The sequence below is a fragment of the Hipposideros armiger genome, unplaced genomic scaffold (genome assembly GCF_001890085.2).
Source record: "Hipposideros armiger isolate ML-2016 unplaced genomic scaffold, ASM189008v1 scaffold_13, whole genome shotgun sequence".
Lineage (NCBI taxonomy): Eukaryota > Metazoa > Chordata > Mammalia > Chiroptera > Hipposideridae > Hipposideros > Hipposideros armiger.
This window is the reverse complement of record NW_017731363.1, coordinates 1,436,264-1,457,547: the sequence shown is the minus strand read 5'-3', so window position 1 is coordinate 1,457,547 and position 21,284 is coordinate 1,436,264. Positions and strand designations below refer to the sequence as shown.

Sequence of the window (21,284 nt, the reverse complement as noted above, 5' to 3'; positions counted from 1 at the left end):
CAAGTTGCCAAATGCTACTCTGAAATTCAAGATCCCCAGTATGTCAATGGAAAGGAGGTTACTAAGAAAATTAAAAATTTATGAGGAAGCATGGAAAGATCTATGATCTGAAATCAAAGAATATTTTGCTTTTAACTTTTTTATAGCATGTTCTGACCACTTTTTTTTTTAACCAGAATTGCTTTAACACTAGGCATAGTCAGTGGCAATGACTCTAATTTTCCTGAAAATTACAAAAATAAAATTTGCCTCTATCTAAAGAACTCCCCCCACTATAAAGATGAACACCCTGATGGAAAACCTCTAAGCTGAGGAGGGAGTGCAAATATGAGGTAGAAAGGAGGGGAAAAAATTGACTACCTTTTAGTACTTTCAAACTGAGAATGTGAATTTTAAAGTAAACAAAGTTGTTTCAGCCATTACATGTAGATAAATCCAATAGATTATTAATAAAGGGCAAACAAGCACATTTGTTGGCCATTAAATACAGAACAAAGTGTTTGGCTTAGCCAATGCATACAGAAATGAGCAGTTAAACATAAAGTTTACCAAACTGGCAAAGATTAAAGTAACTTGGTGTATGGGAACAGCAAAAGTTATGATTGATGATTTTCTTGTAGTTTTTCTGGAGGGCAATTTAGAAATTCTTCAGTATCCTTATCTCTTGATGTAATTTATCCTGAGGAAATGATCACAAATGAATGAAAATATATAAGGAAATGCACCACAGGGTTGTTTATAGCACAGTATTCTTTAATAGTGCAAAAACTTAAAATAACTTAAAAGTCCAACAACAGGGATATGGTTGAATAAATTGATAGAGCCACACTATGCAGTGAGTAAAAAAAAAAGCATTGAGAATAGGGCTTCATGAAATATGACAATGTTTTAAGTGAAAAAAAGCACATCTGACTGCAGCTATATATGATCTTCGTGTAAAAAAAATGTGTGCACACTCCTAAAAAGATAAAAAAGACTAGCGCAATGCTCCAGTGTTAACTGATTAACTGTAAGGGTTAGGATTACAAGTAATTTTCATGTTATTTATACATTTTAGGTTTTCTATACTCGACACACAATTATAAGAGAATAAGAGGATTTTAAAATAGGGTTCCAGGTTAGAGGATTCTGCCAGACTTGCCAACCCCCTATCCGGGTATATAGCCGCCATAATAAATAAGATACTCATTCATTTCAGAGCAAAATCGGTTTATTTGCGTTTGGGACTAAGAGTAGTTCGGTCTCTACTACCCGACCTCCTCCCGCCGTGACTCCTGGACCTAGAGGGGCTGGGGCTGTGGCTGCGGCTGCGGCTGCGGCTGTGGCTGCGGTGGCTCCGGCCCCGGTCCCTTTTTCTTCCTTTGCTTCGTGAACTCTGCCTCTCCCCACTTTTTGACGTGTGCTTGTGAGATTTCTTGGCCCTGTGGCTACTTCTCCTTTTCCTCTCAGCTTCCCCGTTCCGTTTGTAGGAGTGGGCGGGGCTCGCGCTCCTCCGCCTCCTGGGCCTGCCATAGTATTCGTCATGGTGGCCCATCCTCTCTCTCCTCTCTGAGTTCTTCCCAGAGGAGCCGCTCCGATCTGGAGACAGGTAGATGTCCCTGTTAGCCTCCCAAAACTCATTGTTGGGGTTTCGGAACACATGGAGAAAGTTGCAGTGCTTCCCTCTTGGGCACTGTTGTATTTCAAATAAACCTGCAATGGCACAGTGAGGAAATGGCATTATTGCTGCTCCTTTATCCTTCTTAGAAGGTACATGTCTCATGTTTGGGTCTGACAGAACTAGTGTCTACTGGGAATTATCTAAAAGGTGCTTGCAATAAACTGATGTCACAGGTGTGGTTCCCAGATTTCCAAAATATTCTCAAGCTCTAAAAATTGGCATTCTGAAAGGTAAGAAATCTGAAGTCTGAATTAACCAGGTTACCCCGTTCCTTAGTAGACGATGGTGTGGGGTGCAACGAGCAAATGGCGACCACATAATTGTTTCTAGGGTTCACAGTCCCACTCATTGACAAAGCAGATCCCTCATTAATCCTGAAGCTGCAGCCCCTGGAGTCCCCGTGGCAGTGTGCTTCCAGGGCATGCCATGCTGGTGGCAGGACAGAGCGACTGGCCAGAAGAGAGAACCTACTGTAAGGGGAGGATGAAGATGGTCAACACTGGCCTAATGCTTTACCTTTACCAAGTGCTTTGAAAATGGAAGATTCTTTTCAAAGGTGAAATCTATTTGAACAACTTAGAGATCCTTTTGGGGTTTTCAAACCTTTTTTTTAAAAGCAGTAAATTCCCAAAATATGTCAAACAGTTCAAAGTGAAATACCTCCATACCACACACGCTACACAAAAAGTTAAAATGGATCAGTGTCCTAAATGTAAGACAAACTATAAAACTCAAAAACAAGCACAAGTAAAATCTTCACGATGCTGAGCTAAACAATGGATTCTTAGCTATGACACCAAAAGCACAAGCCAAAAATAAATAAACAAATAAATAAATGGGATTTCACCAAAATTTAAAACTTCTGTGCATCAAAGAACACTATCAAAATGAAAAGACAACCCCCACATAATGGGAGAAAATATGTGCAAAGCATATCTGTAATAAGGAACTGGTCTGCAGAATATATCAAGAACTTTTACAACTCAGTAATAAAGACATAACCTAATTAAAAATGGGCAAAGTATCTGAATAGACCTCACCAAAGAAGATACACAAATAACTAATGACGAGGACGTGAAAAAATGCTCAACATCATTACGTATTAGGGAAAATAACCACGCTGTTATTTAAAAATAACAAGTGAAATAGTCTCCTGCTTTGGGTGATTCAAAGTCACACTGAGAAGCACGTCACCAAAAAAAACCAAAAACAACAAAAAAACAAAACAAAACAAAGCACCTCACCAAAATCACACTGGATTCCCAGGAACTGACAAAAGTAACTGGCTGCCTTTATGGAGAAAACAGTTCCATTTCTTTCAGTCCCAAGCCTTTAAAGTGTAATGGGTCTTCTGGTTTCCAAAGCAAGGAATTCTAAACTTTCTTCTTTCCTCCTTCAGTAAATGGTTTTTAACTGACAGCATCCATTAAGGCCAGGTTGGCAAAGATTCATACTTTATATATAAAGGACAGATTTTTTAATAAGGTTTTAAGCAGGCAAGTGTAAAGCAAAGAAAATAAGATCTCCCCTAAGGCCTGAGTAGCCCATGTTTTAGCTCCCGGGTACATCAACAATAGTTTGGCTAAGCCTATCTGATAGAAATCAAGAGAAAGAGGCCATCAAAATTGTTGGCTACTCAAAAGACTGACTCATTTCCTGTTGATGAGTCAGCCTGACTGAATGCGCCACATCATACAAAAGCATGTATTTCAAGCAAGGCAGGGAATGTTATAGGTAATGTTTTAGGTGGCAAGGATAACCAAAGATTCATTAGGGACAAAGATGGGGGAAAACATAGCTCTAGTGAGGGGAGCCAATGAATAACAAACACCTCTGAAAGCGCAGTAAGATGGCTCCCCACAGACACAACATCTCAGGCTTCCTGAAGTGCCAGGCACAGAGCCCAGGAGTGAGGATGAGAAGACTGGAATTCTAGCCCCAACTTTGTCACTGATACACTGTGACCTCAATCGTCTCATGCATAAAGTGACCCACAAGGTCTGTTACAGGTCTTAAATGTGATGATGCCCTTTATATAATCCATCACCTAGGCTTGTCTACTGCGAGAGGCAAAAGCTATGCTTCACCCCTTTAAAAGATTGTCTGTCCTTTATGTAACAGTGGAACAACTGGGGGAAAAAATCATCCTGTTGTATTTTACCACAAATGGCCATTTTCCACCGGGTCACTGGGCAGAATTCACACTGAAGCTGTCGTCCTGCATACCACCGTCCGTTGAACAGGGCAAGGGCCGCTTGGCATTCTTCTTCCCTTTAAACCACAAATAAAGGCTCCACTTTACAGTAACGTTCTAATATGTAGATTAATCCTGTTGTTAGTTAACCCTCTTATTAGTTTATTGTAGGACCACCAAGCTCACTGCTTTTGTACTAGCCAGGGAGTTCCCATTAGAGCATTCAAGCTCCTGAAGCTCACCATCTATTCAGGAACCCTTTCACTAAACCTCTGAGAGGTTCTGATGCATGGAAATGGCCTTGAACCAAAGCTTCTTAAACCAGAAGATTGGCCCCTTAAAAATGCAGAAGTGTCTTCCATTGTCAAGAGCCTGTTCTTTCTCAGCTAGGACTGCTGTTCTTATTACAATGGCTAATTTAACCCATTAGCCACGGCACAACCCCGGCAAACAGCAAACTGAGCAGAAATGACACACTAGCTGTACACTGAGGATTACCTGGAGCTTCAATTTCTGGCTCTTTCGATTTATACTTTTCTATTCTCTATTCTAGTTATCCCTTTTCAGTCTGTATTTTAATTATTAAAATTATATAAGTAAAAAACTAGCTATATTGCAAAAGATTCAAAACTTTGCAAGCATACAAAGAATGAAATACAAATGTATTCATTTCAAATCCCTTCTATATTTCTGTATCAGCTCTTAATATTCACATTTTTAAAAATACCATGCATATGAAAGCTAAATTTTCAGTGGAAAAATCCCGGATGCCAACATAATCACAACACTACTGTGATAGAATGTGAAGACATTTTACTTTCAGAATACTTACGATTGATACTGAACATACACATTGCCCCTCAGATGAGGTTCCAAATTGCAGCTGACCTAAGGGGCAAGAAAGAATTCTATCATTAAAAAAAAACAAAACTAAACTAAGGGAAAGAAGCCCTTAAGTCATCAAATGCACTCTGTCTGGCCAACACTACCAAACTGAGTGATCAACTGAAGATTTCAAAATCGAGATACTACCCCTCTCTCACATCTATCTAAGGCATACTTCAGCACATAACGCATGCAAGCCCCAACCATCTGATCCCTGTTGGTCCAGATTTCCTCCCCGCCCCCCCGCCACCATAGATATGTTTACATATACATAAAAATACAGAGAACAGAAATCAGCCCATATATACATCCCACAAACGAGCACTACTCTGAGGCTGGGTGTATCCTTCACATTCCAAACAGAAATACACACACACGCACCCAAATATCATATGTGTGCCATAGCATATACGTGTTATGTATACACATGCAGACATGCATGTCTTTGAGTGCAGATGTGTCGAGTGTGCATAAGTAGGTGACAAGTACCTTCAACTTCACTAGGTACTGACAAACTGCCCTCTGAAGTGGTTTTACTAATTCACATACCCTCACCCACTCATGGTATTAAAAGAATTGATCATTTTTTACCTGATAGGTGTGAATCCTATCTCATTTTAATATGCCCTGTTCCTATGATTCCTTAGGCTGAACATCTGATCATTTGCCTTCAAAAATGACACATATGATCTGGTTTTAAATAATGGTATAAAAAGGTCCTCAAATATTCACACTTATGTTTAGCTTTTATTTTCAAAATAAATCTGTAACTTTAGAAATTTATTCCACAGTATTTTTATTAGCGCATCCCAAAAGAGGCAGGATCCGTACTGATGGACAGTTTAGACCACCATCCTTAGGAGAAGGACTGAAAGGCCTCAGCAGGTCACATCAACAGCGCCAGGGACCTTAGAGACCATTTAAGCCAGTGGTACTCAAGGACTCATTATTAATTTTTCATGATGAATTGGTCTTTTGCGAATTTTCCTTCTAAAAATTTACAAAACAAACAGCTTTCCATTTATAACTGCCAATGTGATTAGCATGAGCTTGGCTGACAGAATTCTAAACAAAAGGAAAAAATACACACCGAGCTTAGTGGGTGGCCTGCTGCACATAGTGGTGTGATTTCCACTAACCAGTCTGAAGTTTCGGAAGCGGCTCTACCACTAACTTCACGGAGCCGTATAATGCAGGGACCCCGGGAGGGAAGCTGCTGATGTCGTCTAATCCCCTTACTTTCCAGATGAGGAAAAGGCACAAAGCAGTCGGGTGACATGTTCAAGAGTGCAGGCCTAGACAAGGTGCACTAACGTGGCACCGCATTGTGTGTGGCCAGGCATTTCTGCTTTAGTGTTTACTGCTTGTGCTGAGAAGTAGTGTGAAGACAGGAAGGCATATGCAACAGAAGGGGAAAGGGCAAAGGGGAAAGACTTTTTTAAAAAACTTTTAAAAAGTCTTGAAATCAGTAGAAAGAAGTGTAGCCTTGAACTTCACGAGTATCTGTGGAGACCTTATGCAAATTCACTGGCTGGGAATGAGTTGGACCATAAAGGTACTGAGGAGATGAAAGAGCCTTTCCCATTCAGCCCCTGGCACCCAGGAACTTTCATGCTAGTACACGGTTTCATGTAGCACTTCTACCAAGACAAGGAAGTAACAGTCACGAGGGCCTGGGTGCCGGATACCGGGCCAGGCACTGCACCACGGCACACGTCCCCACCCAGGCAGAGTGCCTGTGCCCTCGCTCTCTCATCCCACTGGGCACTTTGGAGGGCAGTGAACCGATCCCCTCCTTCACATGCACTGTGCATGCCCACCTTGAACTGGATCACCTTCCCCACGTTTTTGAACTCCGGGAGCACGTCCTCATAGAAGTCCAGGAACTGCTGGTAGGTCTCCTCTTCGCTGTACTCCAGGCTGGCGTCGGGGTCATAGTCGTCCCTTCGGCACTGCTCCATTCCAAACGTTGTAAACATGCTTCGAATAAGAAGGGTGGGACTTGATGTCGGGAAATTGTGTTTACGTGAACACCTGCATATGAAAGAAAAGCTTCAGTTCATCACTCTAATAGTTAGAAATGACACACAAAGAGTTTGCTGTAAACTTTGAGACAGAGACTCAAGTCACTTGGCTGTTTCGACTTAATTGTAAGATAATAAAACCCATTCAGACATCAAATTTCAACACTTAAGAAAACTGTTCTAAGCTTGACCAGTATAGTGACTCAATAACATGTAAAGGTGGGAATTATTTCCAAGTTCATATGCCCTTCAGCTGCCTTTTGATGAAGTTCTGGAAGCCTTACGCATGTGAAAGAATAGGGGAAAAGAAGGTACATTGGCCTAACGCATTATGGTGACAGGCACACAGATATCCTGTGCGAGACTTAGGAAGAAGGTGAGAACACGACAATCCCGGTTCTACACAATCTTCAACCAAATGCTTAGAGACGGGTATCTAAGAGTTTCTAGCTAGTGGAGTATCTCAATCTCATATATGTACAGTGTTTCATAGTTTTCATGACACTTTTAAATTTTTCCCTCTGATCCTTGCAACCTGTTAGGGCAAGTGGGGACTAGTATTTCCTCCACTTTGCAAAGAAGGAAGCTGAGGCCTAGAGAAGCAGACTCACCCAAGTCACATGGCCGGTAAGAGAGGAGCCAAGCGACCGTAGAAACCTACAGTCTCCTACTGCCTGTTCATTTTAGGATGTGATACGTGGAACTAATTTTTACTTAATTGATGGAGGCTCAATGTTGTTTTCATAGTATATACTGGACCAGGCTATACCTGAGTAATTTTTAAAAAAATCTTTATGAGTTTATTTACTTCTTTCTAAAATCAAATGAGGAAAAAAATGTAGTTCAAGATTCCAAATCATCAAAATTTTCCTGATTAGGCTTCTAGTTAAAAAACTGATTAGGGGGCTGGCCGAGTGGCGCGATGGTTAAGAACTCGCTTGGGATGCCAGGGGGCCCCGGTTCGGATCCCACATATGAGGGCCAGTGACACTGCCCTCTGCAGCTAAGATGCTGAGCAATAGCTCAACCTGGAGCTGGGCTGCCGTAAGTCGCCGGCGACGGCGTGGGCTGCAGTCCCTGTGGCAGTGGGTTACCATGGGCTATCATATGTAGCCAGCAGCCAGTGTGAGCGGCCAGCAGCCGCTGTGAGCCGCTGTCCAGAAGCCGGCGACTGATCTGCCTCGCCAGGGAAGAGCGCAATGATGGTGCCAACTTGGGCCAGTGAAGCAACGTCCTCCACAACTAGACTGAAGAACAAAATGACAGCAATTTGTCTGTCCCCCTTCCCCCAATTCCCCAGCACTGTTCCCATCCCCCCAATTCACCAATAAAAATCTTTAAAAAAAAACTGATTAGGACAAAATTTTTAGAAAAAAATATCCCCAGAGCTTAGGAAGAGAAAAATCTGAAGAACTAGGCAAGTCCTAGAAAGAACAACGGCCCTAAAATGACTAAATGTTGAACTCCTATTCCCTTTCCAGGTCTGTGATATGCATCTGTGCACCTAGAGAGAATGTATTCACAGTGCCCCCCGCACCGTGCCCAGCTCAGAAATGTGCAGTGTTCATTAATGGGAAATTTTCTATTTCCCAAAGGACCCGCTTAGATTATTCAATAAGAGCTCCTGTGATGAGATCCATCTTCCCAAGTATAACCACCAGCAGAACAAAGAGCGAGGATTCAACCTGGCTGGCAGCGCTAGCAGTGAATCAAAATTTTACAAGTATGAAACACATGTGGGATTAAACAAGAAACCAATGTAACAAGGTTAAAATTCAGCTCACAGGCTTATTATATCTAAATGAAGCCGGCTCTAGTTCCCAGGGTAGCAAATGAGCATTTGTGAGTTTTGGAACAGAACCAAAGTCCCCGTCCAGGGAAAGTGCCCCCTTGGCCAGGAGACAGGCCATACAATACGAGTGTATTCAAGGCCAGCCCTACGACTCCTACTGAAAAGTCAGCTAAGACAAGACATACTCGGGAAGACAGTCTACAGCTCTGGTACCAAGCCTGTGTGATTCTCAGCATCACCTGGGGAGAACTGAGACTTCTCAGGTCCTGCCCCAGACCATCTGTTCAGACCTCCAAGAGTGGGGGATCCATCCTTTCAAAGTAACTCCCCACCTGATCCTGATGGTCAGCCATGTTTGGGAACCCCTGGTTTTAGACTTGCTACTTACCCATTACTCAGATACTTGAATCAAGTAAGACTGCCACAAAACCCCATACACATTATGTTAGCCCAAGGACTGCCAATAAATGGGGGGGGAGGTGTCTCCACATGCCCCCTCAGGTACAGCTAGCTAACTGATTAGTGCTCCAGGTACCCACCACTGGCCTCATATATATGTTGCGGTTAGACTGTAATCATTTATTGAAGGTCTCTGTAAGAAACATTCTCATGAAAGTTACATATGCAATTGTTAATAATACATCTATCGAAGACATTGTCCGCCTTCCTACTCGATGTCTTATATAGCACTCCACAGGAGAAACACTTCCAATCCGCTGCCAGGCAAAGTTCTGTCATTCCCGAGATACTGCTCAGTCTTCCTTTTTGGTAAGAACTACATAGCTCATCATCTACCTGTGATGTATTAAAACCCAGGGCCAAGTGTACCACACATTCACAACTCGTTTTCATCTCCTTTCTTTGATTTTGATTTATTACACTTAGTGTAGGAGATTGTGAACTTTCTTTAAATCACTTCTGGAAATTGGTGAGGTATAAATAACTACCCCAATAAATAAGTTTTGTTTTTCAGCAGTAATTGTGTTGTTTTAGGAGAAAAAAAAAATAACTCCCCTCAAAGCTGTGACTCCAAAAAAAAAAAAAACAACATCAGAAAGGTTCTAGAATTGGACTCTAATAATTACAAAAACAAAACCACCAAAGAAATGCTTAGGCTATGAAAGTGTCTGTCTGATGACGTGACAAACCCCAACAGAAAAGTTGTGTGACCTGGAGCAAGTTAAGTCCCAGTGGCTCCCTGTAAAAGGGGCACCGTATTTTTGTCTGAAGGGATGGTGTTGGATTTTGTAACCGCTAATTTCATAGGATTTTATTTCACAACTCATCACTTGAAAGATGAAAACATCCAAATAGCTGTCATACTTTTTTTTTTGATAGTTGTGATGGTGAAATTTCATATGCCTATTGGATATTAAGGAGTGTTCACAAACTAATCTGACCACTGTCAATATTTTCTGAGATGGTTTTGAAAGCCTGCCAGCCCATTCCCTTTTCCACAAATACATACTGTCAACTGATTTCCTGAAACCTTTTAGGACATCTATCCTTCTCTCCCTTATGCCCAACAGAAGAACAGAAGGAGGGTTGAGAATCAGATGACCACAAGTCTTAAAATTCAAGGAAATGTTAGCTACACATCATAAGTAAGGAACCCTGCAGTTGGAAAACTTTAAACATGAGAGATGACATACAGTTTCTCATTAAGTACACGTGAAATTGCCAATTTATATCCCTTTTTTGAATAGGACACTATGATACAATTACATCTTTTCTTCTGCAGAATGCATAGTAATAATTAGATTTTGCCTCAGATGGCTTCATTCACCATTATGAATTATGTACCTAATTTGAGTTGTTTAGTCATAAGCAGGCCAAATTATAAACATCACCATTGCCTGGCATATAGTAGGATAATAGGTATAAGCAATATTTGCTAAATGAATGAAGACATTAATGCTTAGCTTACCACATTAATGACTTGTTACAAAAACAATGACCCAAAAGAGGCAGGAGACAAGAGTGTCTCAGAGAATAAGGGCAAGAATAAAATGGAAACACCCGCAAACACTCTGAGAGGGTTTGCCATGTGTCCGGCACCGTCCTACCTGCTTTCCCTGCATTCATTCATTTCAGGCTCACAGCCCCCTTATAAGGGGGATACTATTTTTAATGCTTATTTTGCATATGAGGAAACTAAGGCATGGAGAACATAAGTAACTTTCCCAAAGTGACAGCCGCTATGGCTTGTGTTTGAACCTGGGGCCTGTTCCTGAGTTGGAGCAGACTGAGAATGAAAATTAGAATAGTTTTCCTCCTCTCACTCAGAGCCTGTCTTTCACAGCTATCCCTGTAGGCATGCCAATTTTTTAAAGCCTCGTTTGTGCAGTGTTTGTCATTTAAGAAATAAAGCCAGGCTGCTCTGGTTTCTTAAAATAGATGATTTTCCCATCCAAGTTGTCCCACGTGGACTAATGCAAGCACAGGAAGAAAACAAAAAGCAAAAGATCTTCATAAAGCTGTGGTGGGAACGCAAAGGAAGCCCGTCACAGACGTAGGCTAAGCACCCCAGGGAACAGGACTGCGGGAAGCAGAGGGTGGACAGCTAGGGAACTAGAGAAGCAGCAAGAACACGGCAGATGCCTGGTCGTGAGCATTTCAAACTTGGATGTGAGGGCCATCTGGCTGCGACATCTGTCACCCCATTGATCTCTAGGGTTGACTGGGCTGATCTGGCTGGCTAGGCGCGTGTCCCCTTCCTCCCTCACCGCCCCATGTGCGGCCCTGCCGAAGCTGCGCTCTCGATCAGAAAGGAAAACCTTCCTCGACAGAGGGCTGGCCACGTGGCCCAGGTGCTTAGAGCGCAAGCTCTGAGCAACAGGGTTGCCAGTTCGATTCCCACATGGGCCAGTGATCTGCGCCCTCCGCAACTAGATTGAAGACAATGACTTGAGCTGAGCTGCTGCTGAGCTGCCGGTGGGCGGCCAGATGGCTCAGCTGGTTAGAGCGCATGCTCTTAACAAGGTTGCCGGTTCGATTCCCACATGGGATGGTGGGCTGCGCCCCCAGCAACTAAGATTGAAAACGGTGACTGGACTTGGAGCTGAGCTAGCTGCGCCCTCCACAATTAAGACTGAAGGACAACAACTTGACTTGGAGCTGATGGGTCCTGAGAAGAACACATTGTTCCCTGAAAAAACACACTGTTCCCCAATCAAGTTTAAAACAAACAAACAAACCCCTTCCTCAATAGAGAGGACCGTTCTTCAGTCAAAGGTATATGAGCAGCTGCGTTCCCCTGCTAGAATTGCCAAACAAGTTCTCAAGCTGAACAGTTCAAACTCAAGCCCATGCTACCCCCAAAACCAGAACTCAAAAATCTCAACATTTTGAGTCACTTAATTCGGACACGATAAAGCAAAATGAGTTACCTATCTCCAAATCTGCAAGCTCCTGTTTTGCTGTAGAATGGGCAATTAGCTCGATCTTTCTCCACTACTCTTAAGTCCGTGGGAGGTTCTGGGTTTTGCCAGGTGGTAGCATTTTCCAGCTGTTGAAAATAACCATGAGTTTACTGGTGGTGCAAGATTCCATGAAGAATTAAATGTTTAAAATATATTCAAATATTTTGGTCACAAATAAAAACAGATTCATTTAAAAATATACACATTAAGTGGTAACATGAGATAGAGACTTTACAAACAATTGTGCTGAGACACGAGCTGTGTGTCTCTCTTGGTTCCGTCGTTGCCCATTATGAGGCATCACTACGGCAACCAGGAGCAGTCACCGAAGTTTCCCTGTGTCCATCCATTCCGAAAAGGGTCGAAGGCCTTGTTAGGGAGCCACCACTGAGAGAAATCAAGGTTACGCTGAAGCACGTTAAACCGCCCAGCGGGGGTAAGAGTGTGTGATGTTGCTTATCTACACATTAAGTGCTTGTTTATAAACAAGTACAATCCACAGGGGTGATCTGATACCATTTGCTTATGTTTGTCAATAAACTTTTGTGATTCTCATTGTTGTATAAATCCCAGCGCCACAAAATTGATTCCAGATATTCAGGCATGATCTAAACAGCATACGGCAAAATTAATATTACTGGAAGTATTGTTTTTAAAGACATGTTCATTGGTCTCAAATTCTTAACGAAAGGTTTTAAAAATACCTCATTTTCAGCCCGCTCCAGCATCTTCTGCACAGCTTCCTACAAATGGTGCAAACATAGGACTAATGAAAACCTGGAGGTCAGGTAAGTCATATCTGGTTTCTCTGGTTAAGAATGTCATTGTAACGATTTTAAAAAACCCACACATACAAAAGGCTTCAGATTTCAATTTGCTTTCTACAGCACAGATCTTCCACAAAGCTTTCAAAGGATATACAACTGAGAGTTTTTATTCAAACAGAACATTTCATGGCTCAGATTGCAAAATACTGAATATATCATCTTATAATAGTTTTAGTAACAGTAATATTTAGTATATTTGAGCATATTCACCACATTCTAGTTTTTAAGATGAGGTATTCGTGAATATGATCAAACGCAGTGCTAGCTGAAGCATCATAAACATTTAACAGATGCTAAAATAGGACATGGACAATAGTAATTAGGAGTGATGAAAAATCTCAAACTTTTCAATAAGGCAAAGGAAGTCCTGCAGTATGCCACTAAATTTTCACCTCATTGGCATTTAAATGACTTTTGAAATTATGATCAACAGACTTCTCTTTCCTAGCCTCTTAAGGCATTACATAAAAAACTTGTCTGTCAAGCTGCTTACTTGATAACTCTACCTGGTCACTTAAGGGTCCTTGATAACGTAACACGCTCAAAACAGAACTCTAGGTCTTCCATACCCCTCACCCACCTAAGGGCCCCATTTCAGTTCGAGCTAAAAGCCTACAAATGCATGACTCCCCTCTTCTTTCCCCTCCCTGTCCATTCAGTCTACCAGCTAGAGTCCTGCTGACTCTGCCTCCACACACCCCAGTTTGTGTACTTCTCTGTTTTAAGCACAACCCTCACCCAAATCACCATGTCCTATCTGGAAGAGCTGCCTTCTAACTGGTCACTGTATTTCTACTCTTGCCTCCTTGGTTACAGCTCCCCACCCCTTCACACAAAAGTTAGAATAATCTGGGGCCAGCCGAGTGGCTCAGTTGGTTAGAGTTGGCTTAAGAGCGCGAGCTCTGAGCAACAGGGCTGCCTGTTTGATTCCCACATGGGCCAGCGACACTGCGCCCGAGCTGAGCTGTCACTGAGCTGCCAAAAGGTGGCAGGATGGCTCAGCTGGTGTAACAACAAGACTGCCTGTTTGATGGTGGACTACGGCCACCCACAACTAAGACTGAACTCGGCACCTTGAGCTGAGCTGCCACCCGGATGGCTCAGTGGATAGAGCGTGCGCTCTTAACAACAAGGCTGCTGGTTCGACTCCCGCATGGGATGGTAGCTATATCCACCCGCAACTAAGCTTGAACACAGCACCTTGAGCTTAGAGGCCACGAGCTGCCGATGGGAAGCCAGATGGTGACTGGCGCCCTCCACAACGAAGATAGAATAACAACAACTTGGCCGGTCCCCTTCCCCAACACTGTTCCCCCACTCCAATTCCCCAATAAAATCTTAAAAAAAAAAGTTAGAATAATCTGTTAAAGGTAAAAGATATAACTCAGATGAAGCCATTCCCTGCTTAAAAACTCTTCAACCGTTTCCCATTACACTTTGCATAGAATCCAAACTCCTCCTTCCAACCCAGGAGGCCTTACATGATCTGACCCTGCCTACCCCCCTGACCTCTTCTGCTGCTCGCTCCTTTGGTCGCTAGGATTAAGGCACCTTGACCTTCTTTCAGCTCCATGCTCAGGCCTATTCCCTCTGCCTGGACCCCTTTTCTCCCTGAGAACTCTGCACTCAGGTGTCAGCTCACACATCGGCCCCTCAGAAAGTCTTCCTTGACCAGACAATCTAAAGAAGTATTTCCCTGCCCCAGTCACTCTATCACATGACTCTCTGCTCTATTTCTTCATAGCATTTAACATGATCTTACAGCACTTAAAATGAGCTTTTGGGCTTACTTTTCATCTGGCTCTCTCATCTAGAAAACTAGCTCAATAAGAACAGGGCTGTCATTTTTGCTGCTCTATCTCCATCCATTAGAGAAGGATCTAGCACACAGCAGAAACACAGATTGCAAATCCCTTTATATATGCTTAGAATCTACTTCATCTTACCCACATCTCCTTACTGTCCCACCAGACTTCCTTGGAAACAAAAGCCTTAGCTTTCTGAAAAAAAGCCTTAGCTTTTATCTAATGCCAGAAAGATCTCAACTGAAGAATATTCTACTGTTACAATGGGAATTGGTCACTCTCTCTAAAAAAAAAGACAAGTGCCAAACGATTTTCTTGCACCTAAAACCCTAGTGTGCTCATGCCTTACCTGGAAAGCAGTGCTCAAAAAGGGTATCTAAAATTTGTACTGGAGTTAATTGATAGCCTGAGACATGAAAAACAAAGGTCATAGAGGCTGCTTCCAACCCATCATGACTAGGATGTAAACAAATGCAATGTCCCCCATGAGGTGATTGCCCAATTTTATGCATTTCAAACTCAGCAATATTACAAAAGATACATCCTGATGAATCAGTCAAGGAAAGAGGAGCTGTGATATCTTTGAAAAAAATACACTGTTAAGGAACAGCAGCAAAATATACCAAATCAAGCCTTAAAAACAATCCCAAAGATACAGGAGATACGTACATATAGCCTTACATCTTTTTAAAATGAGCAACTCTGTTTATAGCCCAAGTTGGAAAGGAAGTCAAGATTTAATAACAAAAAAATTTCCTCACACGTGAGTTCCTGTTTCTTTCAATCGACTAATCCTTGCTGACATGTTATGAGCAGTTAAGTCTCTTATGAACTAAATAAATGTGGCAACTACAAAATATTAATTCTCTAACCAAGTCAACCCATGCGTAACGGAACCTTAAGAAAACACCATTTGCTCTAGAGTGGCACATAGTGTAAAGCAGGGGCCAGCTGCCTGTTTTTGTAAATGAAACAGTTAAGTTTTTTGGGAATGCAGCCACAACCATTCATTTACTGATTATCTATGGCAGCTTTCATGGCACACTGGCAGAGATGGGCATTTACAACAGGGACCGCACAGATCATAAAGCCTAAAACATTCTTCTTTGGCCCTTTACAGAAAAAGCTTGCCAACCCCTGGTATAAAGTTAAGAGGCGGAAAGCTGACAAAAAACCTTAAAGTATCCGCAGGGCCGGCGCGTTGGTTAAGAGCTGGCTTGGGATGCCAGTTCTGAGCAGCAGGGCTCCGGTTTAGATGCCACATGGGGGCCAGTGACGTTGCGCCCTCTACAGCTAAGATGCTGAACAACAGCTCGACCTGGAGCTGGGCTGCCATGAGTCGCTGGCGACGGCGTAGGCTGCAGTGGGGCTGCCATAAGCTACCGTGTGTGGCCAACAGCCGGCGTGAGCAGCCAGCAACCGGTGTGAGCTGCCAAGAGTCGCCTTGAGCGGCCATCCAGTGGCCAGCGACCCATCTGCCTCACCCAGGAAGAGCACAATGATAATATCAACATGGGCCAGTGAAGCGACATCCTCCACAACTAGACTGAAGAACAAAAGGACAGCAACTTGTCTGTTCCCCTTACCCCGATTCCCCAGCGCTGCTCCCCTCCCCCAATTCCCCAATAAAATCTTTAAAAAAATAAAATAAAGTATCCGCCAGTGCGCAGACCGAAAGAGCATCAGAAGGGAACTCTAGTGTGTATACTAAAACCATGACTCTTTCTAAACAAAGCCCCCGAAGCCCAAGCCCTGCCATGTCTATAGCTTCTTCCCGCCACAAGCCCAGCTGCTCACTAAGAGGATACGCAGTGCGTTTATCCTCCTGTGACAGGAATCACCTCTCTCTCTTTCTTCTCCTGTAGCTTCTGCTTCTCCTCTTCTTTCTCTTTTCTCTGCTGTTCTTCCCATTCTTCCTTTAATTTTCTCTTTACGGGGGTGGAAAAAGAAGGAAAAGTAATATTTTTTTCAGATTCGCTTTTTAAAACATTTAACATATGGGGCAAATAAATGAAAAACTTGAACAACTTTAGTAAAATGGATGATATCCATTCTTTTAAGTTCAAGGCACGTAACTCTCAATGAGTTTTGGTTAACTAGTTAGTGTGTTCACTGGTTATCTGCTTAATACTGTACCTCTTGATCTTCCTGCCGTTTTCTAGCTGCCTCTTCCTTTTCCTTCCTTATTCTGAATTCTTCTTGTGCTTTCTGCTCCCGCAGCAACCATTCCTCATGTAATTTTTTCCTATCAATGTGATGATGTAATCAAATAAAAGAAATGGGCATTAATCCACACACACGATAGTAAAATGACACATATGGGAATAATTAAACTATTACAAAAGACATTTTCTAGAGAGCAGTTAAGTGGAGGCAAGAAGACCAGAAGACATGAGTAGAGATGTCAGAAAAGCACTACATTTCAGCAACTATCGTCCTAGAGGGTAATGGCTTAAAAATCACTACTCCTACACTTTGCGTGTGTGACACCTTTTACATAAAACGACACTACAACTTTCCCTGTAGGTAGACCATAGTGATGTTCAGGTGCCAATAAAGTGAGCAACAAACTTCAGAGGCCCACATCCAACTTTTCACATCCAAGAAGTATTGCCCTCCCTGTTCTATGCATTTTAAAAGTGGCAATGGCAGAATTTCAGCATTAGGAAAACCTGGCATCTTTGACCATGAACCTTTGGACTGCTACTCTACACAGTTAAGAGACTCCTGTGGTTTGCCACAAGCACCAAAACTGCTGGAAGAAGGAGAATAAAACTACACCATAATCATGTCTTTAAAATCAAGAAAGCTACAGATTTCAAGAAAAGATGACAAGGAGTTATAAAAATAAATAAACAGGTGTCTAGTTTATTTTTTTAAATGACCAATTATAAAGAGTGATGTTATCTTAAAACGGGGTCTCAGACATCCAATACCACACATTTCTAATTTTAAAGATGGGGTATATTTCAAAAGTTTAGTTAGCCATTCGGGTGTTTAGATTGCATTTTCCCACTGAATCTGAACTGGGAAATGAGATATAAGAAACTGTTGTATATCACTTCAACAACATTAGGAATTAAGTAAGGTTTTATGTCTAGCCTGGGGACCTAACCACAATTTCAAACACTCTATGGGAAAATGTATTCCAACTGCAGATTTTAGGAACACGTCTTTTAGCCATGGTAGAGACTGGCATATTGCATATGAAAAAGTTATACGCTGATTTTTGACTGCTCAGAGAAATCAGCACCCCTAAGCCCTGTGTTGTTCAAGGGTCAACTGTATATCATCTTCATCATAACAGAAATCTGTAATAATAAGAACCAGAGTTATTATAGCACCTCCTATCTGCTAACACTGTGTTAAGCACTATACACTTATCACCTTGTCTAATCTGCCCAATTCTATGAGGTTGGTACTATGATTGACTTTGTCTCCATATTTAAGGCAAGGAAATTGAAGCTTAGACAGATTAAGCAACTTGAACACGGCTGGTAAGCAGCAGGGCAGGACTGGAATGCAGATCTGGCTGAATCCAACTCCACGTTCCCAATCACTATTGCATTGGGGAGGAGGGAAGGGGCGGGGAAACATTTTGATAATTCCACCACCTATTTATGTGCTTAGGTAGAAAACAGGAATTAATTACAAGAAAAGAAGCGGCATTTCCAGTGAACATATACATAGCTAGAGAGTATCTATAAAGTTTTCTCCTTTTAAAACTTTTTTATTTTTCATTGTGGCAAAATATACATGCCATAAAATTTACCATTTTAACCATTTTTAAGTATACAGTTGAGTAGCATTAAGCACACTCACATTATTGTGTACCACTTACAAAAAAAATTACCCCCTGAAAAATACTAAAAGAAAAGTTAGCAGAATATTTTTGTTGTCTTGGAATGAATGGGGGTGGGCCTCTTCAAGTTAGACACCAAGGCCAGATATCATAATAAAAGTTGACAACATGAAAACCAAATTATGGCAAGTAATGCTGTAAGCCAAGTTAGGATTTATGAAAAAATGAGAAAAATATACATCGCACATATGACAAATAAAGAATTAATATCCTTAATCAATAACATTGCTTACATAACAAACTTAAAAAAATGTATCCCCAAAAAGATAAAAGGCTTAAGCAATCTACAAATAGGTAACAAAACATATAAAAAGATAGTCAACCCTACTGATTCGGAAATGTACATTTGAGACAATGAAAGATAACTTTTCACAATAGGAGTTTTCAAAGTTGATTAATAGCTAGTGTGAGTGAAGGTATGGAGAAATGGGCACCTTGATTCATGGTTGGTGGAGTTGCAGACTGCAAACCCGATGCCCTTCCTACCTGCCCATCTACATTTTACATGTACTTATCCTTTGATCCCAACCATTTCATTTCTAGGCAAATACTAGGACAGTCACCAAGGATATAAAGTCATGGATGCTCACTGCAACTTTTTGTATAATAATAGAAGTCCTGAAGGTAAATTAATAATAAACTAATAGTAAATAATATAAATAGCACATAGTAAATGAATGTTTATAATAGTAAATAACCTGAATGTTCACTAGTAGAGAATGATAAATTATGAATGAAGAATTATGCTACATCTATATAGTGGACACTGTTTTGCTATTGAAATGGTTGAATTAGATCTCTGCATCAACACTGAAATAAATGTCCTATATATTTGGCAAAAAAAGCAATTTAGAGAAAAAATATATATAAACATCATCCTGTTATAGAAATACATATGTACAGTACATGTACTTTCGTATATTCTTAACAGTGACTATCTTTAGGTATGTTGAGTTCATTGAAGCCCTTTTATACTTTTTAATTATTTTGATTTTTCAAAAACATTCACGAATTAGCAAAAACAGTGAAAAATACTGCCATTAAAAAAAAATGACAACATCTAGGTTTATCCTGTCAACTAGAGATTTAGTTTATCGAGGGTATTTTATAAGACCTATTTTGTACAAGATTTTATAAAGAAGATCCATACTAGTTAGTAAAGACTTATAATATTCAAATGAAATAACTGGGTTCACAAGCGTTTTAATCAGTGCTGACCTCTCTATCTCCAACAGCTTCTCTTCTTCTAGTTGTTGTTCAATAAAAGAGTCTTCCTCCTCCTCCTTCTGTGAGAGTCCTGAAGGAATTTAAATGTTTTATTAAACTCTCTGAGTATCACAAAACCTTAGTCAATAAATCAGGAAAAAAATACATTCTTTAATCTTTACAATTATGGTACAAACCTCTTCTTATACCTTTCTAATAATAAGGGTTGCAACCTCCAAATTTGGTATAACGTGAGCATAAAAAAGAGCAACAATGGTAGTAGATAACACATTAAATTTAAAAAATTAATCGATGGTTCCATAGTGATATTCAAAAAGGCGATGGGGGTATGGGAGGGAACATCCATCTTTACAGAAGAACAGCGACTAAGAAATGCAGGAAAGACTTAAGTAGAAAAGTCACCACTTTTGCAACCCTCACTGTAAATACTACTTTTGGACAAAGGTGCTAAAAACATTGATGAAAGCTTGTTGAGAAGAGGATATTTACACCATCTCAAAATATCAGCCCATAGTTACATACTAATTACAAAGGAGGAAACATCCTTTACAATGGAGCCACATAACTGGTAACACTGACCACAATTCGCATCGCTAGGAATAGAACCGCCTGACACTACAGGTCCCCTGATGTATGCAATGAGAGGTACACAGCAGCAGCTTTAGGTATTTTGCCATAAAGAGTGTAACCCGAAGCTAATTGGGAGAAGACAGACTCATCCAGAATGCGGGGCATTTAACCAGACGACTGGTTGGGCTTTTCTAAATAATTATCTTGGTCTGAGAAAGTTTAAATATGGCCCACATATCCTATCATTGAACTCTTGTTCCTTTACTTGGGTGCAAGTTTAGTATTGTGGTCCTTATTCTTAGGAGATGCAGGCTGAAGTATTTAGGGGTGAGGATCATGGTGTCTCCAACTGACCTGCAAAGGGTTCTGAAAAAAATTTGTATATTATGTACTTATCCATATAAAGAGAGCAAGAGAGGGAGACAGAGAGAGAAAGGCAAAATGTTAATAATTGGCAAATCTAGGTGAAGAGTTCATGGATGTTTATGGTAGTATTTTTTTCAACCTTCTGCACATTGGGACATTTTCAAAATAAAAACATGGAAGACAATCTTTAATAAAATAAACATATCTTCTATTCAGAATTTAAATTTGAGGAAAAAAATGAGGAAAACTGAAGTGATCTTAAGGAAATGTAACAGAAGATCTTGGCTTAAAGGAAAAAGATTTGTGTCTGTTATGTATATTGAGTATAGGTCTCACCAAAGGCTCGCCTCCTCCTAGATAATTACAATAATTTACTTTTCTTAAGCAAGTAAACATTATTTCAATACTTCAAATTAAAAATCAGTAAAAAAAATTAGGATAAGTTCTAACTCATATAGTGTTGCCTTATAGCCGATTCCAAGACCACCCCCTCTGCATTAGCCCCTGACCCTATTAGTCATGAAAGAGGGTCTTGGTATGACTGAGGCCCGGTGGAATGATATCGGTAAAGCTCTCTCTGGGGCGTGTCTCAGGTGTGACTGGGACCTGATGGAATGATATCAGTTATCTCCCCTGGGAGGACACAGTAA

At 41.1% G+C, this 21,284-nt stretch overlaps 1 protein-coding gene across 2 annotated transcripts in view; it reads right to left on the bottom strand.

The window, feature by feature from the left end:
- Positions 1-899: 899 nt before the first annotated feature.
- The window catches only part of ZRSR2 (zinc finger CCCH-type, RNA binding motif and serine/arginine rich 2), a 23,690-nt gene continuing 3,305 nt past the window's right edge, over positions 900-21,284 (bottom strand). The window contains exons 3-11 of one of the 2 annotated variants that reach the window (XM_019665720.1): positions 19,690-19,768; positions 16,746-16,854; positions 16,451-16,537; positions 12,682-12,720; positions 11,945-12,063; positions 6,560-6,773; positions 4,687-4,742; positions 3,822-3,931; positions 1,197-1,692 (exon numbers count right to left, since the gene is read on the bottom strand). In XM_019665720.1, coding sequence (XP_019521265.1) covers positions 1,211-1,692; positions 3,822-3,931; positions 4,687-4,742; positions 6,560-6,773; positions 11,945-12,063; positions 12,682-12,720; positions 16,451-16,537; positions 16,746-16,854; positions 19,690-19,768 — 1,295 coding nt within the window. In that variant the 3' untranslated portion in view covers positions 1,197-1,210. Of the gene's footprint in view, positions 1,693-3,821; positions 3,932-4,686; positions 4,743-6,559; positions 6,774-11,944; positions 12,064-12,681; positions 12,721-16,406; positions 16,538-16,745; positions 16,855-19,689; positions 19,769-21,284 lie in introns of those variants that run through there. The other variant, XM_019665728.1, reaches the window with a different exon arrangement.